The sequence below is a fragment of the Anopheles bellator genome, chromosome 2, assembly GCF_943735745.2.
Source record: "Anopheles bellator chromosome 2, idAnoBellAS_SP24_06.2, whole genome shotgun sequence".
Classification (NCBI taxonomy): domain Eukaryota; kingdom Metazoa; phylum Arthropoda; class Insecta; order Diptera; family Culicidae; genus Anopheles; species Anopheles bellator.
In genome coordinates, this window is record NC_071286.1 from 57,776,496 (window position 1) to 57,803,808 (window position 27,313).

Sequence of the window (27,313 nt, forward strand, 5' to 3'; positions counted from 1 at the left end):
GCAAAACTTGGCGTTGCTACGTACAAATTTTCTGAAAATCTTGTACAGAGATTGTTTTTTTGAATGTAGATGGTTCGTTTAGTTGAATTAGGATTAAAGTAAAATGGAATTCCAGTAAATTGTTGTTACAAAATATGGTAAACTATTTCTTTATGGCATCGTCCAACGGAATCATCTAGAATTAGAAGAATCTAATTAAAACAAACACTCCGTTATTGGTAGGCAATAACCCAAACGATTCTGCACCTTCGTGGTGGAATGCCATTCATGCATTTCTTATGGTGTGAAGGTGGACCAATTTGCTGTGCAAATGCCTCTGTTTCTTTCCGTAGCACCTTGGTATTAAGACATATTTTAAAGCCACGAGATACTCGTACGATGAGCACGGCTAGAGAATGTGGAAAAGTAACCTTTTTTCGCAACTCCTAGATCCACGTTTGAGTGGAACGAGCTCACTATCTATCCACTTGGTTTGTGAGAAACTTGAAAAAATGTAATGGAAGAAAGATTATTTCCTTAAGAATAGTTCCGCGTGTGTTGAACACATAACCCGTACGCGAGTGCATTACCGTGAAAAGGATGGTGTGCCGGAATTGGATTGTTTAAAAAATTGCAGAACTGGTGCTCCAGTTTTTTTTTTGCTGCAGCCGTTTGGGGTTAACTTTTGCTTCCAATCGTCCAACTTCTCCGACGTTAGGGCATCGAAATATGGCACATTTCCGATGGTCTCGGAATGTGTCGAGAGAAATGGACTTATCAGCGGACAGAATGCTACACTAGTCTTTCGAGAAAGAGAAGCAGCAGACGGAGCAAATGCACCAGCCAGCACATAAACGTTTGCTACTATTTAACAACCTTCCATGGCATGGCGTGCAAGGACCATTTGCTAGTTCACACAACATGCCCACTTTATTGCACATCCACTACGCCATTCCAGTGGATCAGTCGGAGATATGTTCCAGTAGCGATCGTAACTCTTGCCCCGTCTCGAAGATGGTCTTTTCGATTTCGTACAGATTTCCCTGCTTTCCACCGTCGCTCGGTGCTGCTGCTGCTGCTGGGTTCACGGTGGGTGATGTAAAAGGGGTGAGCATCTACGGTGAGCGTTGTTACAATAATTTATTTGATTTCCAACGGAAGCAATATCGTGTGTTCTCTGCTTCGCTGGTCACGGAAGACGACGTGCAGGCCTTGCTTAAAACTAACGTGCCACCATCTTGCGAATGACTTCGGCAGCATAGAGTAGTGACGCCAGAGCAACGTGCGCAAGTAGCGTACGATTGCCTAACCGCGAGCCCTGCAAAGTACTTAGAACCTTGCTGGACTAAGGTTCAGAGAAAGACTGGTTTTTGCTCTAACGATTGCTTGATAAACCGTACTTTCGTGGCTACGTTATTTGGGCACATTCTTCAATAGTCTCCAAAACGTTTTTTACGGATCTTTATTTATGTGGCAATTGAATAACATAGAAGCTATGCTTTGATGCATTGGTGCGAAATTTAAAATCACTGCCTAAATGTCTTTCCCTCGGTAACTCTGTAAGAGATGTTGAGGTCCACAAACTTATCAACCACCAAGGGGGGCACCAAGATAAACTGCCACAGCGAGCCGTTGGGTGCACCTGTGCGCGCTGTTCGAAGCGGCCACCGTCAATAAAGCACGAGGAATGCATTATCCATTTGCAGGTCACATGGTTAAGAGTTCCCGGGGTGCTGAAAGGCACGGGTGTAGTAAGACACGGCAAAAAAAATCCCCAAAACCAAAATCAATTTGTGGGACTTTTTGCCTCGGTCAACCTTTTCGGCGCATTTGCCGACTTCCAGTACTCACTCTTCGTGCCAGCATTGTGCCTTCCGTATTGAGTGCAACTTGCAGCAGCTCCTAGGCGCTGATTCACCTCACAGGGTGTACAGGGAGAAGATTTGCTGTAAAACAATTTTAATCCAACTCTACCCTACAAACACTTACCCGGTGAGGGTGCCCTCGCGCAAGGAGATAAGATTTGTCGCTGGAACCATTTGTGTGGCGCTTGTTGAGCGTGTGGAGCGTTGTTTACAGGGGGAAAGATTAGCTCTTTTTTTTATTACTACTTGAATCTTATCACCACCTCCACTGGTTGCGCTACATCGGCGCACATAGCACACCGTGGGCGCGCGGTGATGTTCCCGTTCATCATGCAATCAGCGGAAGTTTGAGCAGCGCAACAAAGAACGCAACAGTTTCCGCGACGCCGTGTTTTGCTGTGCAAAGATTGGATACACCGTTTAATGTTACCCTTATGTTACCCCGTGTACGGTACCGTCGACCGTCGGTTGGAATCGTTTTAATTTACATACCGAAGTAGATGATACCTTCTTCACACAGGCGCCAGGCGACAGAATGGGATCCGTGTGCCGTGGTTTGCCGAAAGCATCACGCGCTCCTTAGGCGCTGCCTCTTTCGTCGTAAACCCGACCGACATTGTTTTGCTTCAAAATTTGAGAAAATTTGAGACACAGTAACCGCACGGCAGTCGGACTGAGTGATGTTGCGCAAGAGGAACCGCAATTTCCCTCGTGTTTTCCTTGCCGCTGGGTGTTGGGAATGCTTTTAAAACGAATGATTTTGATATTTTTTGCGCCCCATTTCGCGAAACTGAGAAGAAAATGGTTTTCAATTTTCTTTTAGTTTCGCGCTGGACAATGGTTTTGCGAAGAATCACTTTCGTTGCTTTCTTTGCGCAAGGAAGCTTTGCCGCGCGCAAACAGACCAGTTTGTCGTCTTCGCTGCGAAGCACAATGATATTGTAGGAGTTTTGCATAAAACATACGAAAGGTTTTTTGTCTTTTAAATCATCTTATTTTTTTGGAATCGAGATCTTCGAAGCGAATATAGATTGAACCAGAGGGCATTACTTCAGGACAGCCAAATGAAGTTGTACATCGGAAGTATTGACGAAAAAATGTGTTTGTGTAGCAAGCAAATAGTTTCAAGCGAACTACATTTGTAAAACTTTGCTTGATTCGAATCGTTTTTTCGGGAAAAATGCAGCAGCGGGAAGAAATGACAAAATTACAAAATGACATAAATAAGACAAAAATAACCAGTAATGTGCAAAAATGTTCAATAAAAGCTGGACAAGGTTCTAAAAAATAATCAAGAATTATGAAAATGGGCGTAAGAAATCAACACCGCAACAAATTGACAAACGTATAGTTGACATCTCTACAAATCATATTCTACACGTCAAAGTTGCTTTTCATTCTCGTATTTCATACAAGCTTTTGCTGTTTTGAAATCCTTCCTTTGTTTCACCGGCCACTGTAGATTCTTGTCGAATCGTATTTTCACCGACAAGAAATGGCAGCCGGGGGAAACCAACTCGAAGTCCAAGAACAAAGAAACGGTCTCCGATGTGCCCATACTGTTCCGACAAACGGAAGATTGTGCGTCGAAGGTGGATTGCATTAAGGCAACGAAGAAAATTGACTTTCAGTGCATTGGCAGCTGACAGGTGCGTATTGTGGCGATTTAATAATGCACCAGCCTCCCGTCCAACGATATTACGCTCGCTCATACTACAGATGCAAAGGATACGTCGAGGACTCCGGACACGGCAATATGCAGCGCAAATATTTGCAATCTGCGTGCCGGATAGGCATTTCGCTGACGGGTGATTGTTTCGTGTTGGTTCAATTTCACGTTACCGTGCGTGTTTTCATGCTACGTGCGAGGGATTAATAGCATTTCCATCGCTCCGGTGTTCTGGAAAACAATAATATTGAATGGCTTATGCTTAGACATTTTGAAGACTCTTTCGAAGTGGCCTGCATAGGCCGCGATAGCTTGTTTTTAGTCATTTCAACACTCATTACTTATCGCCGCACGTAAACTGTTTACACAGTATGAACTGCTCGTCGCAACCTTCTCTAATGATTACGATGAGAGTAACACAAATCCCTGCTAAATATAATGAACTAGCATCAGCCACAAGGGTGTTGTTAAGCAAAATGGCAGAGAGGATAGAAGCATTTCATGCTGGAGCATGGAAAAAGGGTTTCAACTTTGTTCGCTTCACCACATACAATCCCTGGCCCGGAAGTTATTTTGGCATCGTTTTGATGAAGTGTCATGAATTTTCTTTTTCCAACCGGTGACCAACATTATTATGTTTAACGCTTGAATGTAGAAAAGGTCACCTAATGATCAGCCACGTGCGTGGCATATGTTTTTGACTCAACCGGGAAGGTCGCTGTAGAGATGAACGAATTACATTTATGCTTTAATTGTTGGAACCATGAAATGCTGCGAGTTTTGGTGGTTTTGTGCAATAATGATAGTAAAATTTTGCATGCGATAAAGCTTAGAGCTCGCATAAAACAATGGAAGTTTTGTTCAGAGAGATATTGATCACACACTGATCTATTGAATTATGTAAGTGATGATTACACAAGTAATGCTCAGTTGAGTGATAACTGCAATCAATTTTGATCAGGTTTTTGACATGTTTGAAACGAATATAGTGATTAATTCTGCCATTACCGTTCTCTGGTAAATGATTACCCTTTGACGGGATCGCTCACAAAACTAACAACATTGTTGTTGCGAAACACTTCTTCCCTGTTAGTGGCTCGGCACTCAGACGTTCCCGTTCGAGTGCTATCACTGGGAACCGCTTAATAAGAAGCTTTTCTCAGATTCGCTAGCGTTGCGCTAATTTTTCTTCGAACTATTGTCGCGTTTTTTCGCTTCTCCACGTACCTGTCGTGTGGTGTTCCGGACTTGCTGGTCTTCTGGACCAACGCAAACCATCATCACTGCCTACGCTCGCTCGCTCGGTGGCTGGATGTGGTGTATATTTACATAAAATTACGGGCGTCGTCGCCTGGATTTCATGCTAAATATCTTCAGTCTTCTGCATAAGCGTAGGGCGGCCAGCCTGCCCTCCTTTCATTCACGTTGCATAACAAACGGTCCGGGTCCGTTAGCCCGCTGCGCGCCCTGGTACGGGTTTGTGGCGGTGGTTGGTTTATGTTTCGTTCATCCCCCGATAAGCTTTGTGTGGAACCTCTCATTCCGCGTTCTGTCTTGCAGTCGCCGCCATTACATCCGCCCGTAAAATGAACTAAGCCCGCTCGGTTCACCTGCGATGAAGCCATTTCCGTTTTCCGGTTGTGTTTGAAAGAACATTTGCCAACAAACGAAAGAATGAGAGCGCTGCCTGCCCTCGGGGGGGCGGTAGGCAATGCATTTTTCTGGCATTCTGGGCAAGGTTGGGGCCACGATTTCAAATTACGTCCAGAAGGAGGATCAAGGCCGGGCGAAGATCGTTCCTCCGATGAGCGCCGGATTTCGCTCAAACTAAGAAACGCGCTTTGGTACGGGTTTTCCGCGACGACCCTCGGCACTGCTGTTAATAAACGAATGCGCGCAAAAGCGGCAACATTTTTCCCTTCATCCTTTTGGTTTCTGTCCTCCCGCAAATTTAGTTTTGCAAAAGAGCAACTATTTTCTTGCTCGTAGGTTACAATTTAGTGAACATAAATTCACTTTCCCATTTGCGATGAGTAAGGAAATTTTCCACGGCAGCAAAAACGGAGATGGCAGGAAGGAAAATGCAGCGCAAGAACGTTCTGATAATTGTACAGAAAATGGTGCCGCTTCTGGGACCGTAATGAGATGACGTTTGTGGAGGTTCGTAGCAAGAGCCGTGGACCGTGGTCCGGACTCGCTAACCAGCCCGTCCTACTACTTATAGCATTGTTTTTAAATTTTATTCACATATCGGATACGTTAAACTTTAAAAAAAATTAATTTTGTAAACAAAAATGTTTCACAAAAAAGCACATTTGTGGTATGAAGTTTATTGCAAGTTTATTGCAAGTTTATTTGATATCTGTCGTATAATGATTAGTGCTCCAATTTTCGTTGCCAACCGGTGCCGATATCCGTGTCATTTCATACTGGCTGGAACGTGGTTTAGGACTAGTAATTGTAGCGTTTTCACCGGACTTCATGAGGACAGACCGAACCTGGGTTGGCAATTACAGTTTCCCTTCCGGTCAAACGGTTCCTACCGAGCTTGGATGTGTCATTTTTCTCAACACGAAAACCAAGCCTGTGAGAATTCCCAGCTTCTAGCAACTCGTGAAAGTCGTTTGCTGTCCACCATTGCCCGAGCGACGAGATTATGTACCGATTGGATGGAGCTGCGGTACAGTTGCCGTTCTATCTTGCGATATGCGTTTCCGGTACACGAACGGGCCGTCCCAACCTTTCGGTTGATGGGTGACGAAAATATGATTTGGCATTATCGCTCCCCGATCACAATTAACGGTGGTGGTGGTGCCAGGGTGTTGATCGATAATGAAGCGCTCATCGCCAGCATCGCCGCTGGCGAAATGGCCGATGAACCGGAAAACGGTGGTAATGGCACGGATGAAGCGTTTGATGAGAACGAGAATTAGCACACGCCATTAGTGCGTGTCCAATTTTCGTTCGGCGGAAGGCGGTATCCTTACCACAGAATAGCGTGCAGTACGTACGCCATCCTTTATCCTTGCTCATTTCTATGGGTTTAATGGCATTTGTTACAGGTTATCGGCTACATTGACGGAAATGTCAGTACATATTGGTCTTTTGCGTGAAATTAATCCTGCACAAATCCGAACTGCTGATGGTCAGTGTATTCGTTTTGTTTTAGATTAATTTATACTTCCATCTGTAGAAGCATTGTGTGTTGTTTCTTATTGCTCATTTTGTTTACTTCATTTGTTTTGCAGTCGATTATCAGTGTAAGCATGAATCAAAAACAGCTAAACCACAATACCAAACCCAACAAGTATGATGTGTATGTACACTTAAGACAAGCAAAAATTCGATTGCAAAGCGTTCGTTCAAAACATTAATTTATGAACGAAAAAAAGGAGTTTTATTATGCTGAAAAACACAACAAGGGGGGAAGTGAAGGTGGTCGGGCCTGCCAGTTGCCTATAAATACGCTATAATGACGAACGACGGAACCTTGACGGTACCTAATGACGGACACGGGGTGGTTTTGATATGATGATTATGTTTCGGGTAGCGATTTGTACTATTTATGACTCATCATTCGGCTGTGCTTTGGAGCAAAGCAAATTAACGGCCGTTTAAGAGCCTCTGTCCAACTGCAGGAAGCGCATCGAACGCGAGCCGAGTAGAAATTAATGGTATTTTGCTCCCGAATAAACGAGGTTTTCAATGTTGTTTTACGTCTTCTTTTATTGCAGATAACGGAGGAAGGGAATTAATTGAGGAAACTTCAACCGAGCACGATGTAGTTATTTTAACAAGCGTTATGTTCGACAAATGGGTACAGTGCACCGGGCTTCGCTGCCCATCCGGGTGTTAACCACGGCCATCCACAGCATCATCATCGTCACCACTATTGCAGCCGGGGAACTACTAGGGCGCGTGATCATCAGCATGACGAGATGATCATCGCCAGATCGCACCGAAATGGAGTGCCCAGTCCGTCGTTCCCATCCGTTGCCGACGCTGCGGCTCCCCGTGCTACTAATTATTCATCGAAAATGCATTAACATTCATCCGCTGACCACATGGTGCTTTGAACCATGACCATGCTCTGCACTGGCTCCTGCCGCTTTTATACTTTATGAAATTTAAAGCCTGCGGTTCGCTTTAGAGCATCAAGCACGCTGTTGCAGTATGCGGTGTGCAGATCGGCAGGTGGTTTCAGGAAAATTATTCACTCACCAAAGGTGCGGCGCAACATTGTGGTCATTTTCCGTGTGCTTTGTTGTGCATTGGTGGCATGTGGAAAATCGAGTAAATGACACAAAAATTAAAATGAACAAGAGGGCGACAATAACGGTACTAATGAAACTAGGTTTCCACACTTTCCACACAATTATAATGGTAATAAGGAAGCCTGGTCATAACACTGGTAACATATTTTTTGTTTAAGTTGATTTGAATAGCTTCAACAAGCAGTAGCGAAATGAGATAAAATTTTGAATTGTTTTCAATTATGATCGTAAAAGTTTATAATGATATCATTATATTTATTATTATAAAAATCAAAAATATTAGTGAATCAAAAATATAACAAAAATATGCAACGTTATGTTGATTTATCAAAAGTTATAGAAACCGATGAAGCTACAACGAGAGATGAATATATACTTTCGATAGACGAAGCATTTCAGTTTAAATTTCAATTACACTTATCGGTCGCCACACTATGTTAACCTTCACATTAAATGCCACATTTTAGTACAAAGTTATAGCTATAGTTATAGGTAGTAGTTTGCGTAACAACAGTGTGCAGCGTAGCATACTTGATTGGTATTATGTGCCATCATTTCGCAATTGGGAAAGTTGTTGACGAAAAGCACAATGAAACGCATACCAAACTCAATTCTTTCTCCCGGTCTGGGAAAGTACACACTGTAGTACTCATTCATCTAGTAGCCACTTGCTTATTTACCGATTGGCCAGTGTTGTCATCAATTGTGGAATGCGTCAACTCATGCAACCGATATTATTGTAGCCGGTGGCGATGATTGTTGCCTGGTGCTGTTGCCGGTGTCTGTGCTTTATTTATTTCGGTGCTGCATATGTTGAGTGCATTCTGTGAGCATAGTTTACATTCCGCTTCGTCCGCCGTTCCGCACTGTTGGCAGTGTTTTTATTTGAATCGTTGATTATTAAAATATCACACATTTTGTTTGCATATCGCGCCCCCAACTCGTGGCTCGTGTTCGGTATGCAACAATTGAGTTTTTCCGGTGAATGTTCACGTTCTCACCACCACCGACGACGACGACGATGACGTCCAGCCTGAAGGGGTTTCCGAAAGCGCCACGGTAAATATTGGACAAGTGAAATGGAAGACTGACGACGTCAAACGGAAGTGCCAGTTGCACACCGGGTTGTGCGATCGCCACAGCTATCGTCTCGGCGGGAAAGTTGTTGTCTGCCGCTTTTTTACGATATTTTGGGGGGCCATACCCAGCTGTGGGTTTCATCATTTTTAATTTGCTTCCGATGGGCTACATTTTACAGCACGGAACCCTCGCACGGAACGCTCGTTATCAGCCAGCTTTTCGAACATGCAACACAGCGGTGTCATCGCTATCACACGTTCGTGTGCTGTAAAACGTATCTAACTTCATTTAACAACACGTTCCGTCACGATGGTCTCAAAAGTACCGACGAAATATGTGGCTACCAAATGGCTATCAAGTTGTTGGTGGAAGCGAAGAAAGCGAAATAAGGGATGTTTTGTGCAGACGCGTCAGTATGGGTTCGGCAAGTCAGTGGACAACATAAACTCGGCACTGTTTTTTCATCGCTCGCCGCTAGTGGAAGTGTGTAATGAAAGGTTGAACACGAGTGAGAGCAATTTTTAATCTAACAAGGCATAAGTATCTCCCAGAAGATCAACAAGCATCGGTTACCTAAATTCAGGCATCACAAGCATCAGTTACGAACGCTAATGCTACGTCTAGTCAAAATGTCCTTTTTACAATAGGACGTGCGTTAGTAATGATGCATATTTTTATCGTTTAATTATAGCTGCGTGCAACGCGACCAAGAGCAACGTGTATTCTGTGACGTGTCCGTGCTGGCAATCCATCGATGTGGAAGGGAGGGAAAACGTGAAAGTTTCTGAATGTTGGCCATCGTCTAGTGTATGCCATGGCACGTGTGTGATAAGTGTGAACGTGTGCTAAAGAAAATATGAACCATCGTCGTTGTGCGGTCGAGGTGGAAAAATTGTAGCAGCATAAGCGTGCAGAAGCTTTTTTTGGCATTTTTAGGGTCACAGTGCAGTGTGTAATGCCGACGCGGTGTTTCATTTATGTGTAGTTGAAGGGTAACAGTTGTGTTGTGTTCCGTTTGTTAGTGGTGAGTGAAGTGCAGCAAAGGGGCAGTGTGGTGAAAAAATGTCCACCATCAGTTTTAGCCGCATGTTTCGCGGCAAGTTCCGCACCAACACGTGCCGGATCGTGCTGCTGACTTCGCTCGTTTGGCTGCTGATCGATGTGGTGCTGATCGTGAAGTACGCCGACTGTCCCAGCTCGGGCGGTGGTTCTAGCTGGCTGTGCAAACACAGCGGCCCCGGAGAGTATGATGTTGAGGTAAGCATTGGGGGCACTTCGTTTCGACCGGATTTTCGAGTCGTTTGATAATTAAATATTAAAACGTGCTTCATTCTAAACATGTTTCGAACGCATAAACTCTTGGATGGCTGTGCTAGAATTTGAAAGTTGATCAACATACATACTTTCTTATATTCTCTCACTTGTTCACTAACGTTTACTTCAAAATCAGGATTTTGGTTATTAATTGTTTGTAGTAAAATGTTTTACCTACATTTCCATTTCAAATTATCCTGCTATAGACATCCTTTAGTTAACAAGTCTGTACATCATTATCGAACATGAACTGCGACTTATTCAAGTTTAGCGGAGTTCAGCAAAACTATAACAGATTACTAAACAAGTCTGGCTGTCGCTGTTTGCCACATGAAAATGCCACTACACCGCATTACTGTGCGCACCGCACTGTCAGCGCAATACGGAGTATTTTGGAATGCAGCGATGGTGCCGTTCTGTTTCGTACTTCCTTTTGCAAAAATATAGAATCGTTCGCATCGCGATAATGCGAAAGTTCAAGGGCTGCTAAAGTTGCACCGTGCCACGTCGATGCAGTTGGCCCACGACGCAGTGCGTAACGATAGAAAATGCCGGGTTCGTTAGTTCAATCGATAATCGGCTCATTGTTCCTAGTGCTTCACATTCCACGGAACCAGTGCTATGCGAGTGCGTGGTGGGTAAACTCCGCGTTCCGTAGGTCACATAGGTTTTCGGAGGAAGGTACGAGACATTCAATCTGGCTGAAGCAAGCTGTGAAGGTTAAGTAACTCAGTTATCAGAAGCATAGCGCCAACCGATGCACATACTAGGGTGTTCAATAAGTTCTTTGTCTCGATAATAAAAATAAATATTTATGGTTTAAACTTTGTTATAGCCTCCCTGAACATCAATGTACTTGATCGCACGAGACTTCAATTTAAGAATTCCATCCCTCAAGCGAAAAACTGGAATGGCTTCAAAATTCGCTTCCAGAGCTGCACCATTTGATAAAAACGTTTTTCACGCATGATTTTTTTTTTATCTGAAAATAGATGGAAGTGCATTGTTCCATTTTTAGCGAATGCGGCATCTATTTTTCAAACAGCTTTTTGAAACCTAATACTTTATTCAAAATATTGTTAATACTACTCAGGGCTAGGCCTTATACAAAACCTCTTTCAGTGATTCGATTTTCCAATGCGATATCCTGTGTATTTTTTACGATTTCAGGTGTTGTGTGTATTTTTGACGTTTTGGATGGATCGTTTTGCAGACTAGTACAATCACGCTTAACATCAGAAACCCCTTTTCAGAAACCTTTCAAAAATAAACATTCAATCACTCCACAGTACTTGATTTTTTCCATTGTAAAAAATACTGACATGTCGATATTAAATGGCTTGTTAGAAAAAATTAAGCGACTGATTGGAATGAAACATTGCATACGTTCATATGAAGAGTGTACCAATATAACAAAAAAATTAGGCTCGTTGCAGCGCCCTCTGCTATCGAAGCATAAAACTTATTGAACACCCTGGTAGTCTAAGGGTAACAAGACCTGATCCATCATATCCAGTTTATACCACCTCCGAGGATGATATTTGAAAACCGAATTTTCAAACAGATCAACAGATCACTTTTTCGTGTTTTTGCAATTTTTCACGGTTCAGATCCAATCGGCAGAAAAGGCGTTTGAAATTGTTTGCCGACCTGTCCACCAGTGAAAGAAGTTTCACGTTGTTTTATATTCATAATTTAATTTGCATTGTCGTCTGTAATAAACAAATGCCGCTGTTTGGGCTAACTTTGTACACTCTTCTGGGCCAGCTGATGCCATCACACCTGCATGGCGCTTCCGTGATGCACCGGAGCTAGTATCTGTAGTATTTTTCTTTGCTGTTGAAAGATCGCAAGCCCCACCAGCCGCGACGGCGGTCGACGAACATGCGATAGAAGGATGCGATATTGCATCGATAAATCATGGTTCACATTCGGCCATGAACGGAGCCCGTCGTCGCTGTGGAACTTCCATCGTTTTGTAGCGCATCTGTTCGCGAATTTAGATAGTTTTCCTCCACCCCCCACTAGGTCGCGGTTGTGCCGCCCTCACCGGTTTCGCTGATGTGGCCGCTGTGGAATGCATCGGAAAGTAAGGCAGTCCCGCGTTTTCCGGGCTATTCGCGAACTCGATGTTCGATTTTGCTTCGTTGTGCCTCGCTGTTTAGTTGTTGGCAGTATTCCATAACTTCGAGACGAGGTTTTCCCGTTCGACGGTGGTGAAACAGAACGAACTCCTAGCGGTATTGAATGTCTGCGGTTTTCGGGATAAATTCGATCCGAGATTGTCTGCCAAAGTTGCTGCTGCCCGGTCCTCGTGAGCGGCAGAGTGTGCCGTCCCCTTGTTTAAACTATCTTCCGAGAGCTCCAATCAGGGAACAATTTATATCCTGGCCGAGCGGAGGATTTTGCTGCTATCGATCACCGAATCATGCCGAAGGGAGCAACGTTTCGGACGCTGTGTGTATCGTATTTCGCCTTAGGCGATAAACATTGCAGATTGAAGAATCCATAACCCTCTCGGGCCGCGCCGGGGGTCGATCGTATCGCTGCTGTGTTGGGTCAAGTTTACGTTTACGGATCCACGCGAGGGCTTATGTTCGTTGTCGAAATTACATAAATCAATAACGAAACTCCTCTACGCGCCACAGTTAACCCTTGCTCATGGCTATATCTTCTCCGGTTGACCGAACTTTCGGGACAATGGTATCAAGTGGGTGGAAAAGGGGTTTGCGTGTTCCAACCACTTGATTAATCTGGGAAAGTTTCGGAAAACCGATGGGCCAAAGGCAAGAGATAACAGAATTTCCGAAAGCGGAACATGCTGAATTTGGAATCCTTCGCCGTATGCAGATAACCGACGACGTTAGTTTTCGGTCCCTATTATGTTGAATATTAGATTGTACGACTTCTTGACCAGATTGGAGTGTATGTATCGATTATGTATAACGTTTTACCACAGCTTGTGTTATGAGAATGAATGGGAGCGAATTGATGTTATTTTTAATCTAAACATTGAACCATTGTCTAGTAATTGAAAAATGTAGTTGACTTAGCAGAATACTATCTCAGCAGCTTTTACATGCCATACAACTTCTGACTTGCTTTCAGTGTACAAAATTATGTATGGATCAATGATGTTTGTGAAAAATTGAAAACAAATCGACTACAGAACTTTTCGATGTCTTATCCACTAGGTTTGGTGTTTGTTAGTCACGAACAGTCCTTGCTTATACAAAGAATGGCAAGTAAATTGCGTTCCAAATGCAATTAACATTCAATTTAAAATAAAAACATCCACAAAGAATAACCACCGATGTAACCATAAACTCTTCGCTAAATTAGCGTGCAACTTAATTGTTGTTTTCGATTAAAAACTTAATGAACAACCCTGCCAGCTGATATTCAGTTTGCATTCGGAGCAAAAAAAGATAAAATTTATTAACTTTCTTCCTTTCAACGATTTGCCATTGGGGCGGCACCATTTAGGTGCCGAACAAAAACGGCTGTTTCCAAGAGTTTAGTCCCCGTGCGGTCGCTTGAATGTCGGTGACTGATGGTGAAAAATGGTAGAAAGTTAATTTCCCGACAGCAACTGTGTGTGGTTGCGGTAAAGGGAGCCCAAGCCCCAAGCCTAAAGGTGGCGGCAGACACCGTAATCGGCAAGGGAGAGAAGTTTTCTTTTGACAAATGCCACCCAGCTTCTTGAAGTGTCGCAACCGACCAGGCTGTGAAATTAACCTGCACTAGTGCATTGCAACAAAGTCGTCGTCCGCAGGACCTCGGGACACGGAACCCCTTGCTATGGGGAGTGAAGCATGAATTCAATCACACTGCGGTTGCAATACAGACTTTATGAAGAACGATTTAAGATTTTTTCGCCATTTTCAAGCACTTCGTTTAGGTAAATGACAAGGTAGGTTGAGCTATGAAGAATACTTTAATTAGCCTAACTTAGTAAAGCGAGCAAGTATATGAACATCGATTTTACATGACGTTGACGTTGCTGACCTTCTCTTAGGTTTTTTGTTATCTTAGAAGAACAGTATTTTCGTATTTTCCATAAAACTGTATTATCATGGTATGTTTGAAATTTTGTGGATCATTAATGTTTGCAAGGAAAGGGTTTCTTTTAAAACTACAAACTGTTATCAAACGAGACGGTTTTGGGTGTTACCGCCGATCAGTAATCCTTCAAAATTGACCAATGCTTCAATCAATCCGTGGATTCGGGAGTTTCGTGGACAATCGTTGTGTAGGATGCATACATTTCTTTATTTCGTTTAATTTAAATTAATATGCAATGTATAAAACATTGTTAATTTAGGTTTCACATGTACCTTCTTGAGCTTTAATAGTAAAACTGTTGATGCAATATTGGGCATATTGGCTCAAGCCAATCAATTATTTTTAAGTTACGATCGTTGTTGGTATGTTAGGTAAGATTAATGCGTACAAATGTGTGAAGCAAATAAGTTAAAAGCAACATAACATGACAAAGGACTTGTGCGTCAATTTCTCCTTGCTCAGTTCTGTGATACCCCCCAACATGTACTCTTCAAAAGCTTATGTGCGTACCTATGTTGTCGGTTGGATCGTTCATTTCTTGTCCTAACAAAGCAGGGATGAGCACGGTTGTCAGTCCAGAATTTCGCTCGCAGCAGGACACGCTCATATAAACTCTCCCAATCTGCGCCACACACTGCAAAATGGCTACATCATACGGAGTAGCGAGGTAAAAAAAAAGCAACATTTTCTGTTTCCTGCATCAAGCATGCCAGCATACCTAGTGCGGTTGGCCAGCTGGACCCAGGGCGTTCCGTGTACGCAACAACGCTGGATGGATGGATGGCTGGAAGGACTCTCGAAAATGAACTCTGTTGCAGAGCGCCCCCTGCCGTCGGCCCGAAGTGGGCCCGTGGTGGGCAGATAATGAAGCAGCGCCGGGAGTGCATTTGACGTGCAAAATGCAACCCGCCCGTGTGCAGTGACGGTGCAGCGCGATCGCTTGGCACGCCGTGCGCCGTGCTTTGTCTTTTAATTAGTGCGGAAATAAACGTGCATAAACGACCGTCGAATGCATAATTGCCGGGGTTTGTCCGGTCCGGCGCTGGCTGGCCAAGTGTGGACCTTGGACCAACCCTCTCGGTTCCGTTTGGCTTCCTGGCGGCGGGCAGCGTACAGTCCAGAAATGTCCACAGAAACAAGCATTTTGTGTGTTTGATGGCTCTCGGATGCATTCAGAGAAGCCATATTGTGGGAAAGCGAAAAGAGCTGCTCTGTGTGAAGATTGCAAAATTTGGGCGAGAATTTCACTTATTTTGCAATGGAATTAGTGTGTGGCTCGAACGACAATGAAACATGTTAACGAAAGTTGTACGGTGAATGCTGCAAGACGGCTTTCCTTCAACGGGCTGGTGGTTGTTTGTTGTTTGGATATCCAGATTATGGATGCAACGAACCATGTTAGATGCGTTCGCGTAGCTACATATTCTGTAAAGATTGTTCCACATTTTGTTCACTAAAAAAATGATGTTGCCGAAGCTTGACATAGTCGAGGATATGCTTTTTAGCTTGCTCAAGAAAGCTAATTTCACTCACAAACATCCTGACGGTCGGGGGGCAATGCCAGCCGCAGTTCCACTGACCCGACCAATCGTTGAAATTATGAAAATATTTCAATAAAGTCAAAATTGCTCACCGTCGCAAACCGTAGCTTCCCTCCTGGGGGTACGCACCGGTCACGTGGATCCCTTTTCCGCACATCGTGTCCCTCCGTTGGAGTATTAAAATTGTGGGAAACGGATGCCAAAAAAGGATGATCACTTACCCCCAGCGGATGTCCCAGCGAGTGTCCTGATCCTTCGGGTCCTTTTTGCTTGTTCGGTGACTTTTCTAACAGTAACACGAGTAGCTCGTGTTTTGCAGCACGAGTTCCGAAGGAAAATCCCTTCCGCGCCAGGTAAGATCTGGCCGACACGGAACAATAAAGCGTGGCCAAAAACGGTTCCACCTCAGCCGAGAGAATAAAGGAAACCGGATACAACAATCTGCGCCAAACAATCATCCCAGATCTTGGACCCGTTGCTAACTTTGGGGCACACGAACCCAGTACCAAGGACCACGGGGACATATGGGTGGCCACGAAACAGTCGAGACGGCGAGAGGCGAGTAAATTATGATAATTTTTTCACCCGATGCATAATACACCATCGCGGTGGCGTGTCCCGTGTCCAGTAGCACCCAGCCCGCACCGGACATAAAAGGACACTCGACATTAAACCAGCGAACGGCAGGTGGCAGGTCCGAGAGAGAGGGAGAGAGGGTTTTCCTTCCGTCATCCGGGGTGCGGTCAGGTGAATAGCAATCAAAAGGAATCTCAGCCACCATCTTTCTTTCATTTGCCATAAGATTAAACGGGGAAACGGGTGGGCCTGGGAAAAACTCCAACGCGTTTCCTCGTGGCTGCGATCATGGCCCGCCCGCCCGCCGAGCTTATCACAACCCCGTGGCCGAAGAAGAATAGGGCGGCGTTTTTGCATTTTGTTTAGGCTTTGTTCCGTAAATCTGTTGGCACTTGCCGAGCGGAGGTGGCTATCGCCGCCCCGTTGTCGCTAATTCACCGAGACCCCCTTGGGGGGGAATGCTGTGCTGTTCGCGTATCGCGGAGTCTGTTCCGCGGAAGGCTCTTCAATTCGGCTTCTTATCGCTTGGCTCGAGCACAAGGGGTTTCGGAAATTTGTGGCGCCTTTTCCCGAGCGATTTCGGGCGAGAGAGCGGACCTTGGGCACCGCGATTGATAAGTGGATGGAACCACTCGGCCTTTTACTAGGCCTAGGGTCACCTCCGGATCGTAAAAGGATCGGGTCAGGTTGTGTCTACGTTTAACGTTACGTATCTTGACTCATCGGCATTCCTGGCTTAATCTGACGTTTTTAATTCTGTTCGATCTTAAAATATGACGACCTGTCCAGGAGCTCAGAATTGCTACGCGGTCATCTCTCAGCGGATATAACATCCCGCTACTAGTTCTTTGTCGTACGTATAAGGGTTTCACCTCACTTCTTGATTTTCCATGTGTTCCTCAGTCAGTGTCTTAAATTATTTTCTTTCATACCGTGATAGTAACTGCTTCCGTCGTGTCTGAGTATACCGGTACCTGCTTATTGCTTTCGTCTCTTCGGTTGTGATTGGTTGTCAAACAAATGAAGAAAAGGACTCTATAATACAACCTTCGAAATCCCGGCATCGTCCCACAAACCTATCAATTCTTGGACCGTGCTAGGTTCGAAAAAGAAACCATACGAGAGGGGTACGACGTTTCGCTACAAAGTTAGGTTGTTGGATTGAAGAAAACCTGGCGCCTCGCCTTCTTCCGGTGTCGCTCTCTCTCTCCGGTTGGCAGGTTTTTCCTTCCGCCACCGGTCCGGGTATTCAGGGCCACCATCTTCCAGATCTGGGTCGAGCAGGAAAAACGAAATACAAATGAGCAAACACGAGCGGCGGAAGTCGGGAGCCTTGGAGCCTTGAGCGGCGCCGCTTTGAGAGGGTTCGCCCGAGGGAAAACCGCCAGTGGCAGTGACATTGAATCGGACTGGTTACGGTGTTGCGATTGCACAGTCCGACCACGTCCGCGGACAAGGAGAGCAGCATGACAAACAGAAAGGTAGAATGTGGTTGTTTTTTACTTCGCCCTGCCTGCGAATTGGCGGATTTGTATCCAGCGGTAAGAGTGTAACAGCCAAACGCGCACCACCATGATCGATCATGCAGAAGATAATGATGTTTTATTGCAATGTCATCATAGAACGTGCTCGAGTGATTGCATTATTTTTTGGTCGGAAGCACAAAACCAAATTAGCCGCAGCCCATGTGTGAGTACCAAGCTGCTGCCCAAGGTTTTACCTTCGATTGCAATAAAACTCTAAACGAAAAGCAAAAATCATGTTCGTAACCTACGGGCGTTCTGCTCGGTTTGTAACCTACAGAAAAAAGTAGAGTATTTTTCTATGTTCTCTTTAGGAGTAGCTTTTCAAATGATAAGAAAGATTTTAGTGAAAACTCTCAACCAAAATGTTCAGCAATTACTATCTATCTAAAAGACTTGATTTGGTTGTACAATAAGTTTAGCGCTTCAATAACATAGGGCGTCGCTGCTAGTCCATATTTTTTACGGTGGTAGCCTCTTCGTATACACGTATGTGAAGTTTCATTTCAAAGCCATTTAGTATCGACGTGTCACAGTATTTTTTATAACGGGACGGACAAAAACAAGTATCGTGCAGTGGTTGTTTTTTATTTTTGGAAGGCTTAAAAGCAAAAAATATTTCGATCGAATGTTGATAATATATAAGGACCCTTTGCCTTCAATTAATACAGAAAATTATTATTACCGGATATCGTAAAATACCGGATACCGGATACCGGTATTTTACCGGTCCGGAAATACCGGAAAAATACCGGATATCGTATTGGAAAATCATTGAACGACTGAAATAGATTTAATAGAAGCTTTAAGTATCTCATTGAGCAGTGTAACCATTATTCTGACCGAAGTGTTGGGTTTCAAACACCTGTGTGCAAAATGGGTGCCGCATTCGCGAAAAATGGAACAAAAACACTTTTGAAATCAATATTTTAAAGCATTTTTGAAAACATAAAAGGAAATTTTGTGAGTCGATCGATCACTATGGATCCTGAAATCCCGGATATGATCCTGAAACAAAATTAGAAGATAAAGAGTGGTGTGAATCTAGTTTTTCGGCTCCGAAACGATTTGGTATCGAGAAATTGGAAATTGGTGAAAACAAATGTTGAATATAATTGTAACCTTTTTGAACAGCTGCAGGACAAAAATTGTAATAAAAGGCTTGGTTTGCAGAGGAAAAAAAATCGTTTTCATCAGGACAATGCACCGTATCACAAGCGCATTGTAACCATGGCAAAATCCATTAATGAAAGTTCGAATTGTTGAAGCATCCATTGCTGCGATTTCAATTTGTTTCTAGATCTCAAACAATTCATTCCGGGAAAGCGTTTTCCATCAACTGATGACGTCATAATAACTGAGGCAGCGTAATTTGCAACCTTTCCAGATTCTCACTTTCGGTATTGGAAAAAAAATTCGTTGGAACAAGTCTATTGATGTTCAGGGAGACTATAAAAGACAATAGTGTATTGTGTATTTCAAACCATCAAATTTTGTTGTTGTTACCGAAGCACAAAACTTATTCAACAGGCTGGTATATCGACTCATTTGACAAAACAACACTAGAGTCTGTTAGCGCGGGCCGTTTTTAAGGAACAGCGGTCTTCGCCTTGTTGATTGCTGATAAAACACTTGCCAAAAGGCCCTATCAACAATCTTTCTTCTGGGGCTCGTTGATTTTCTCATCATCGATAAGATTATTTTCAATTTCACAATTCTACCACATTCACGTTCCCGGCGATGCTCCTACTTTATTGCTTTATGTGTCTCATTTGTAATTTTCTTCCGATACGTTTCCATGAGCGATGCGGTTTCACGACCATTTTCTTTAAAAACGATCGTAAATCGAAATGCGGTCCCTCCGGGCCATTCTTTCAGCTGTGCCGCCCGCCGGCAATCGAACTTTTGATTCCGTAAAATGCGATAAAAAGCATAGCCTCTCAACATAAGCATTTTCGCTTGGGTCTTCTTCAGTGGCGTTCTTCCGGATGATGGTCGGTCGGGAAGAAGTATACTGTTTTAAATTTTTAATGGCACCCTTAATGATGGTATTACATCTGGTAACCAGAGAGGCACAAAAGAAGCGACAAGAAAGGGTTTATCGACGTGCAAATTGCTTATAACGAACCGCCTTTCGTTGTCGTTTGAAACCTACGGGCGACGTGCTGCAGAACTTTTCACGCCCCACTTCATGTAGCTACGTACAGAACCGTTTGGAATGGACTTTGTTGGAACACTAAGAACATTAAAGGATATTTACCGTAGGGCACGCTGAAACACCTTTTACGGGGCGTCAGTTTCAATAAACAACTTTGGTGAAGGATAATTGGTACCGGATTTCGTGTGGCTGTCGTGGTCGAAGTGACGTGACAATGTACCGTTGATATTAGCTGTCAATTTTATTTAGTGGCTAAAAGGTTTCAAAGTTTTGGTCAAAGTTTACGTTTCCAGGTGTCACAGCCAAATAACCTAAAGACAGTACGACAACGACAAGTTTATTCAGTCAACGCGCTACTTCCAGTGCCGGTAATTAGACATTTTTTATTAGACGACCAGAAAGATAAACCGTTCGTGACATGTCTGACGTAATTGGGCTGATCATTCTTTTTAATTAGAAACTTTGTTCTGTCGGCCAGCGCTTCTCGGAAGTTGTCCTTTCCCGTCTCGAAGGCCAGGCCAGATGCTACCGGTCGGTTCCGGTGGAGACACCATCGCTCCTCCACCGACAAGCGACATTCGGGTGATTGTCAATTACCGTCAACGGGTTGCAAATTGGATTTGGTTCATAAAATTCCATCTCATTTTCATTTAAAATGCCCGGTTTACGTTCGAGTGTACTAACACCGAGTGAAACCGAACCGTTGGACTTTTTTGTGCACGGAATTAGAATAGCCCTCGTTGAGGAAGTTATGTTTCGTAGTCAGTTTAGTGGTTCCTTTGCTCCTGTATCCTGTAGAGCATTATCCGCCGGAGTATCCAGCCGGAGTTGGCTAGTGGCTGTCGCTTGTCATTGTTTTGTAGTCTTTCGGAAAAAGGCATAAACTCAATCAAAACTTTTCTCAGTACTCCGATGAGTGCATGATGAGACTCGTTGCAATATCGGAGCAAACCCACAGGACTAGTGGCCGCACTGGACAAGCAGACCATGAGCCAAGAATGGCTCATTGCTCCACGAACGATGCGGTAGAAAAATGTTAAGGAAAAGTGGTCTATAGATGGCCAGTCTGACTAGTTAAACAGGAAGTTGATATTTTCTTAATGAACTCATTCATTGCGCACTGAATGTTGTTACGCTTTTGTGTCGAGACTTGAGTTTTGTATTAATAATGACACTTCGCTTAATGTGTAATTCGTGAGAAGCGTTTTTTGAAGAATTTAACCACACTCTTCTCAATTATTTTTTATTCTTCCACAACTCAAACATTATTTTTCCATTCTGTGAAGAACCGCTTCTTTCGGTTCGGTTCGGTTCATGTATGAACAACTAGTCTATTTAGTTGTCCGATTTGTATCCGTCGTCTTCTCAATTAGGATGCGCTCGTCCGTGTCGAGATGCACATTTACACAAGAAAGTGACCGCTCGCCCGGAGCCCGTGGGCTATCGAGGGCAGTCAAATGCAGTCAAAGTTTTTAATTAATGGGAAAGGTGTGCAAGGAGCTTCATTTTCCCCGGTTTGCTGGTCTGGTCTCGCGGTCGCTGTTGTTGTTCGGTGCTTTTCACGTGCTCGAATCGGAACCGTCTGCGCGCCGGCGTTTATTTAGTTTTCCCGCATGGCGAGATTGAAAGTTTCTCGGAATTTAATTGCTAGCCGTGAGTGATAGAGGACGGTCAGGGAAAGTTTAACATTTCTTTAGCAGTGAGCTTTCCGGAACTCTGTGGCAGTGCGTCACCGACGATCCATCTGCCGACCCTTGGCGTGTGCCGTACAAATCTGTTGGGAAAGTTTCACACTTCTGGCTTAAAACGAAGAACTTACTTCTCCTTTCAGGGGGCAATGCAATGTTCAAAATGTTTCTCCATTTTCCGCTTCTAATGAGCAGGAGCAGATACTTTTCATCAATTTGTTCATTTTCCATTCTTACTAAAACCTTCATTTCTTGTGAATAATGGTTCTTGTTATCTGTAAGGGCATTTTTGACGCAAAGATGATATTCTAACGAATTTGAAGAACGCCATTGCCGTAGTAGAAAAAATACATCCATTGCGTCGTACGGCGATTTACGCCCCATATTTCATGACAGATGGAAAGAGAGGTATTCTATGACCCTCCGAAATGAGCTCCACCCACGCTTGGAATAATAAAGCATTTGTCTGGCGTTGGTGGAAATTAAAAGCGAATCAAAAGCTGTCCATAATTAAGTAACCCACACACACTGTCTTGGAGAGAGTCCACTTCCACCGTAAACGAAGCGATGGATCAACTTTTCATTTTCCCCATTCACGTCCGTCTCACGCTCGAGAAGGACGAGCCATTAAATCTGCCCGTGTCTGGTTTTGCTCACCGATGCTCTTCAACCTCCGGGATGCTCAATATTTCATCCTGCATCCTGACGCTGTTTCCTGTGTGACTTGCTCCACCAAACCCTCGGCCCTCTCTCCCGGTCCTGCTTTATCTCTATTTCCCTGCTCCGATAAACTTTCCGATGCCGGTCTTCGCTCATAATACTGATTAATAGCTTTCGTATCAGTTTTGAGGTTCGTTTCCGGAATACGCTGCGAGAAGCTTTGCTTCGTTACGAGAGGCACTAGTGACGGTTGCAGTTCTAGTAAGCTGTGTTTCCGTCCTGGCCCACATCCACATCCTGCGATGCCTAGCTCAAGCACGATTTGTTCCACAAAAGTTCTCAATCGGATGTGCTAACAACAATCTAAGTTTAGCGTGATTTTGAGTAATACCAATTTAAGGTGCTTTAGTAGTAAGCCAAATTTCATTGTAGATTGTTTTTCATGATGAGTTTTTTCGTTTGGTTCTTTTGTGAAAAAAGATTTCTGCATTTATTCACTTCGCTTTCGGTGCACATTTGCTTATGGCATTTTGTCTAATGTAACAGTTTTTTTTAAATTTAGCACACATTCTTGGAGCGTTGCAAAAAAAACTGTAGGGTGAATATTTTGTTTTCCATGGTCATGATGAACATTGAAGCACAGATTTTATCCGCGTATGCACATCGCAAGGTTTCTATTATGTTATTTCCCTTCAGTACCATAAAAAGCTTGCGCAAGTGTTAATTTAGGGATTATCTCGCCATACCCCGAAGATCAAATTTGCTCTACGTGTCAATATGCTGAAGTTCGTTACAATAGGAACAATAGAATCATTGCTTCGATGTTTAAAATGAGTTTTTGCTGTATAGTTCTCCGGGATGGTGAGCATCATCAAATTTGCTGCAAATGGTTCTAAAGATTCACATCAATAAAAGTATGTTTTGCTCAGTACAACATACACTTACACGCAAAAAGTTCCTAGTAACTCGAACTCAAAGTGTCTGAAGGCATTTCGAAAAGTTTCCTACCATTCAGCCAATCTGTCCAGCCGACACCCAATTCCAATTATAAAAATCGAACAAGTTTTGTTACGGGACTGATTTTCGCCAGACTGTTTGTCAAATTTTCTTATCCACGCTCTCTGGCACATAGACACGTGTCATCTTCATGATCACCATCGCTATCATCGCCAGGATAGTTGATTATTCCATGGCATTAGCGTCGAATGACTTATGACGTACAAGATGCTGATGGCCGGCGGCCCACAGTGACTGATTGGTGGAAGCCGAGCGCATGTTGGAGCCTTACGCGAGATGATGGAAACGGATTTTAAATGGCTTCGGAAATGGCCGCTCAATGAGGAACGATGGTCTCTGGAAATCGTGGCAAATCATTTCCATCAGAGTGTGAAACACCATTTTCGTTTATCGGTCTCGAATTATTATTATTTTCTCCCCGCATCATTGCAATCGGATCGGATGAATTAATCTCCCAAAACGGTTTGCAATTGTTTCCCACTTTCTTCGGGCAACATGAAAATCCAAAAAAATAACTGTCTTGAAGCTGCTCTAAAACATGGTTCCGCCGTCCACTAACAATTAGCGACGATGGGGACGCTTTCAAATATTATTTTAATACAAATGTCAAGCCCGTTGAATGGGCGCGGTGCTCCAGTTTTTCGTGGGGTTTTTGTTTTAATTCCAACGAGAAATTTTCGTGGCCCCACGTTTCCCACGCGCCCAGAAAAGAGCGGCTGACTGGGAATTCCATAGCACTTTCGTTCTCATCATTTTTGATTGAGGAAAATTCCACCATTCCGTGGTGCGTTGTTTGGAAGGTGGCCGTTGGCGAAAGTAGAACTTCGAAAGTAGAAAGTGAGTGTCACGGTTCCCTACGTTCTGTTGTGAAACAAATTTAAAGAGTAAGCAACGCTTCCGGTTTATCGAAAGCCACAAAATCAGGTCGCACCTTTTGGCCAGAAAGCCACCGTGGCTGCGTGTTGTTTTGCGTACGAATATTTTTTGTACGATGTTCGCTAAGCAGATTATGGAGGTGAATAATTTTATTGGCAGGCTTTTCCAACGTCGGCACAATTTGGGCCGAATGGTCACATCACCATTAAAATATCATCATTGAAAAAAATAGAAAATGGTGACACAATGTGCCGCTTAATTATAGTTTAGCCAAAAGCGCTTATTTCCGTCCACTTCAATCGTCCCCCCTCACGCCGATTTACGGCGAACTTTGTGCCAGCAGAAATGCAACTTTAATGAAGCTCTAGCGGGGTGTGGTGCAAACACGACTGCCACGAGCACACGATTGCCAGGGGATGGCCGGATTTAGTGACGCCATTTCCAGAGCATGCACACCAGCAGATGGGCGGTTTAGTGAAGTGGATGCAATTATGACGCGCCACCGTTCGCTTTGTTGTGGCCGACAGGACCGAGCTCTATTGAACGGAGCTTTTGCGACACTTTCAATAATACATTGATGATGATGATGATGATGATGTTGTGGTGCATGACAATCGACATGAGGACGAATATTTGATGGGCGAAATTGACGTAAAACAGGAAAAAGGACCATGTTTATTACCTACCGGCCTCGACGGAGCGGGTGTTAAACATTCTTCGAGCGATACTTAAACCGATTTTCAACCGCTTTAGATAGATTGAATAATTTTAATACTTTCACTCCACATGCCACACTAGCCACGAACTCGAGTCGACCAAACATCACTTGATCAAACACGGCACGGGAGACGGAACCCACGGGTTCGAACTAAGTTCCTTCGCCGTGGCTAAAAGCACGAATTCTGCTCAAACACTAAGTCTATGAAAATAGACTTGATCCAACTTATTGGGAGTTTCTGCTGCGTATGTCTGATGATCGGCAACTGTCACAGTTCGACTGACGTGTTCTGGTTTTTCTTCAAATGGGGAACACTTGTCAGAGACGGCCAAAAAATCTATGCAACTGTTTAAACAGACCAAAAAGGGTATGTGTATGTGTTTATGACCCGAGCTTGAAACGAACACTGTCTGCATCAGTCTAGCTCGTCGTTTGTACTTCAACGCAGCCAGAAAACCATTTTCCTCACGCGCTTTCGGTATCAAGTTCAGTTGTTGGTGGGCAAAAATGGCGTTGTCACATTCGTCCCGACTAATCGGGCTTGGTGATCCTTCGGTAATCATTCTGCTAGCTCTAGCAATCTTCTGCACGTACCTTGGAGGCAGTGTTGCTCAGACTGCTCCATCTGAAGCCGACTTCAAAAATTTACCCACGGAAGGCCATTTGGGACCGGTGGGGAACGCGATCAAGAGCCACGTCACTCGCTTCAAGCAGATGCGCGACGACCTGAGACGGCTGCAGGAGAGTAAGGACGATAAAAACCCGATGGCTTTCCTAGCGGAGTCACTGCGCGTCATGGAAGGTTTGCAGGCTATGGGCAAAGAGTGGAAGGACATTGAGAAAATGCAGATAAAGACGGTAACCGGGGAGGTACTCTCGATGCTGGAGGTCATGGATCCGTTGTGTGGCAACCGCCAGCAGCGCAGCCCGGCCAAGGAGGCTCATCTGCGCTGCGCTTACTCCGATGCCGATGGTGATCCCTTCTTCCGCGTGGGACCGCTGAAGCTCGAGGAACTCAACACGAAACCGCCGGTCGTGATCTATCGGAATTTCATAACCGATGAAGAGGTGCGCCAGGTTAAAGAGACGGGCCGCGTTGAGAAGTCACTTTACAAGCGAATCATTCGCGTTGCTCCACGTGTGTTTAACGTGGCCGTGCGGGAAGTTGGACCCAAAGGTTACAACGGGTCGGAGATTAAAATAAGAAGTTTCAGTATCATGCTCTACGTAAGTTCTGTTGTGTTGCGCTGCTTCCTCAGCGGCTTTAACTTCATTTATTCCTCTTGCAGCTCGAGTCGTCCCACATGGGTGGTGTCGCACTGTTCCCTGGTGGTGCCTTCACCGTGGAACCGACCACCGGAAGTCTCTTGGTCTCTAAAATGCACCCTTCGATCTGTCCATCGAAAATTACACTGCCCGTCGTCACCAACTTTGCCGTGGTACCCAAACAGAAGAAATAAACTATCGGCCAGAGCTGATTATGAATTGGTAACATTTTTATGGAAGCGAACCTTCGTGTTGTTAATATGGCAATCTAGGGTGGTTCCGAAAGTATCATCAAACGATTGGGGCCGAAATAGAAAACAGTGGGCCCAGCCCGACTTCACCGCCGCATCTCGGCTACCGAATCGTTGGTGCAAATTTGAATGTCATCACCACAAAATGGTGTACCCTCGTCAGCCAAAGAGGCTCCCTCCGGCTTTCATCAGCCGCCTAGGTGTCAGCTTTTCCAGGCTGGCGTCCGTGGGTGATCCTCGGATCGTGGGATGATCCTCATGGCGTGGAGCGGGTTCGGCGAACCCCATATTCTATGTTTGACAAACATTTTATCACTCGGTTGACGCAGAAGCAAAAGCGACCGATGTGTCGCCCGTGATGCTGCCGAATTCTACAGCATCTGTCGAAAGAGCCGAACCGGACTGAAATGGGTGCCATCAACATCAAACGAAAATCGAAAGTAAAAACGTTCGAAGTCGTTCCTCTGGTGAATACGTGCCGAAGATATCCGAATAACTGGTTAGGGTGAATGGTGATAGAATTGAAGAATAAATTGCTTTGAAGAGTGCTCACAGATGACAACGACGCTGGTCTGCAGTTTGAATAACTTTTTATAATATTTCAGCGTACGCACAGCTTTGTTCATTGAATATTGATCAATAATGTATTGAAATACTTGCACATTTTTCTATTACATATTCCATTAGTGGTTCGAAAGTAACAAAAAATGCATTTCCCAAAACATAAAGTGGGGCTTTCGGCCCCTGGCCTTTTGATTTTCATGTGTGACCGGGAGTAAACCCCAAACCGATG

The 27,313-nt window shown here is 44.3% G+C and overlaps 1 protein-coding gene across 4 annotated transcripts in view; it reads left to right on the top strand.

The window, feature by feature from the left end:
- LOC131211871 (polypeptide N-acetylgalactosaminyltransferase 5) overlaps positions 1-27,313 on the top strand; it is a 74,364-nt gene that overhangs the window by 17,740 nt on the left and 29,311 nt on the right. For 2 of the 4 annotated variants that reach the window (XM_058205527.1, XM_058205526.1), the window contains exons 2-3: positions 9,046-9,123; positions 9,559-10,124. In XM_058205527.1, coding sequence (XP_058061510.1) covers positions 9,930-10,124 — 195 coding nt within the window. In that variant the 5' untranslated portion in view covers positions 9,046-9,123; positions 9,559-9,929. The remainder of the gene's footprint in view (positions 1-9,045; positions 9,124-9,558; positions 10,125-27,313) is intronic. The other 2 variants (XM_058205528.1, XM_058205530.1) reach the window with 1 other exon arrangement.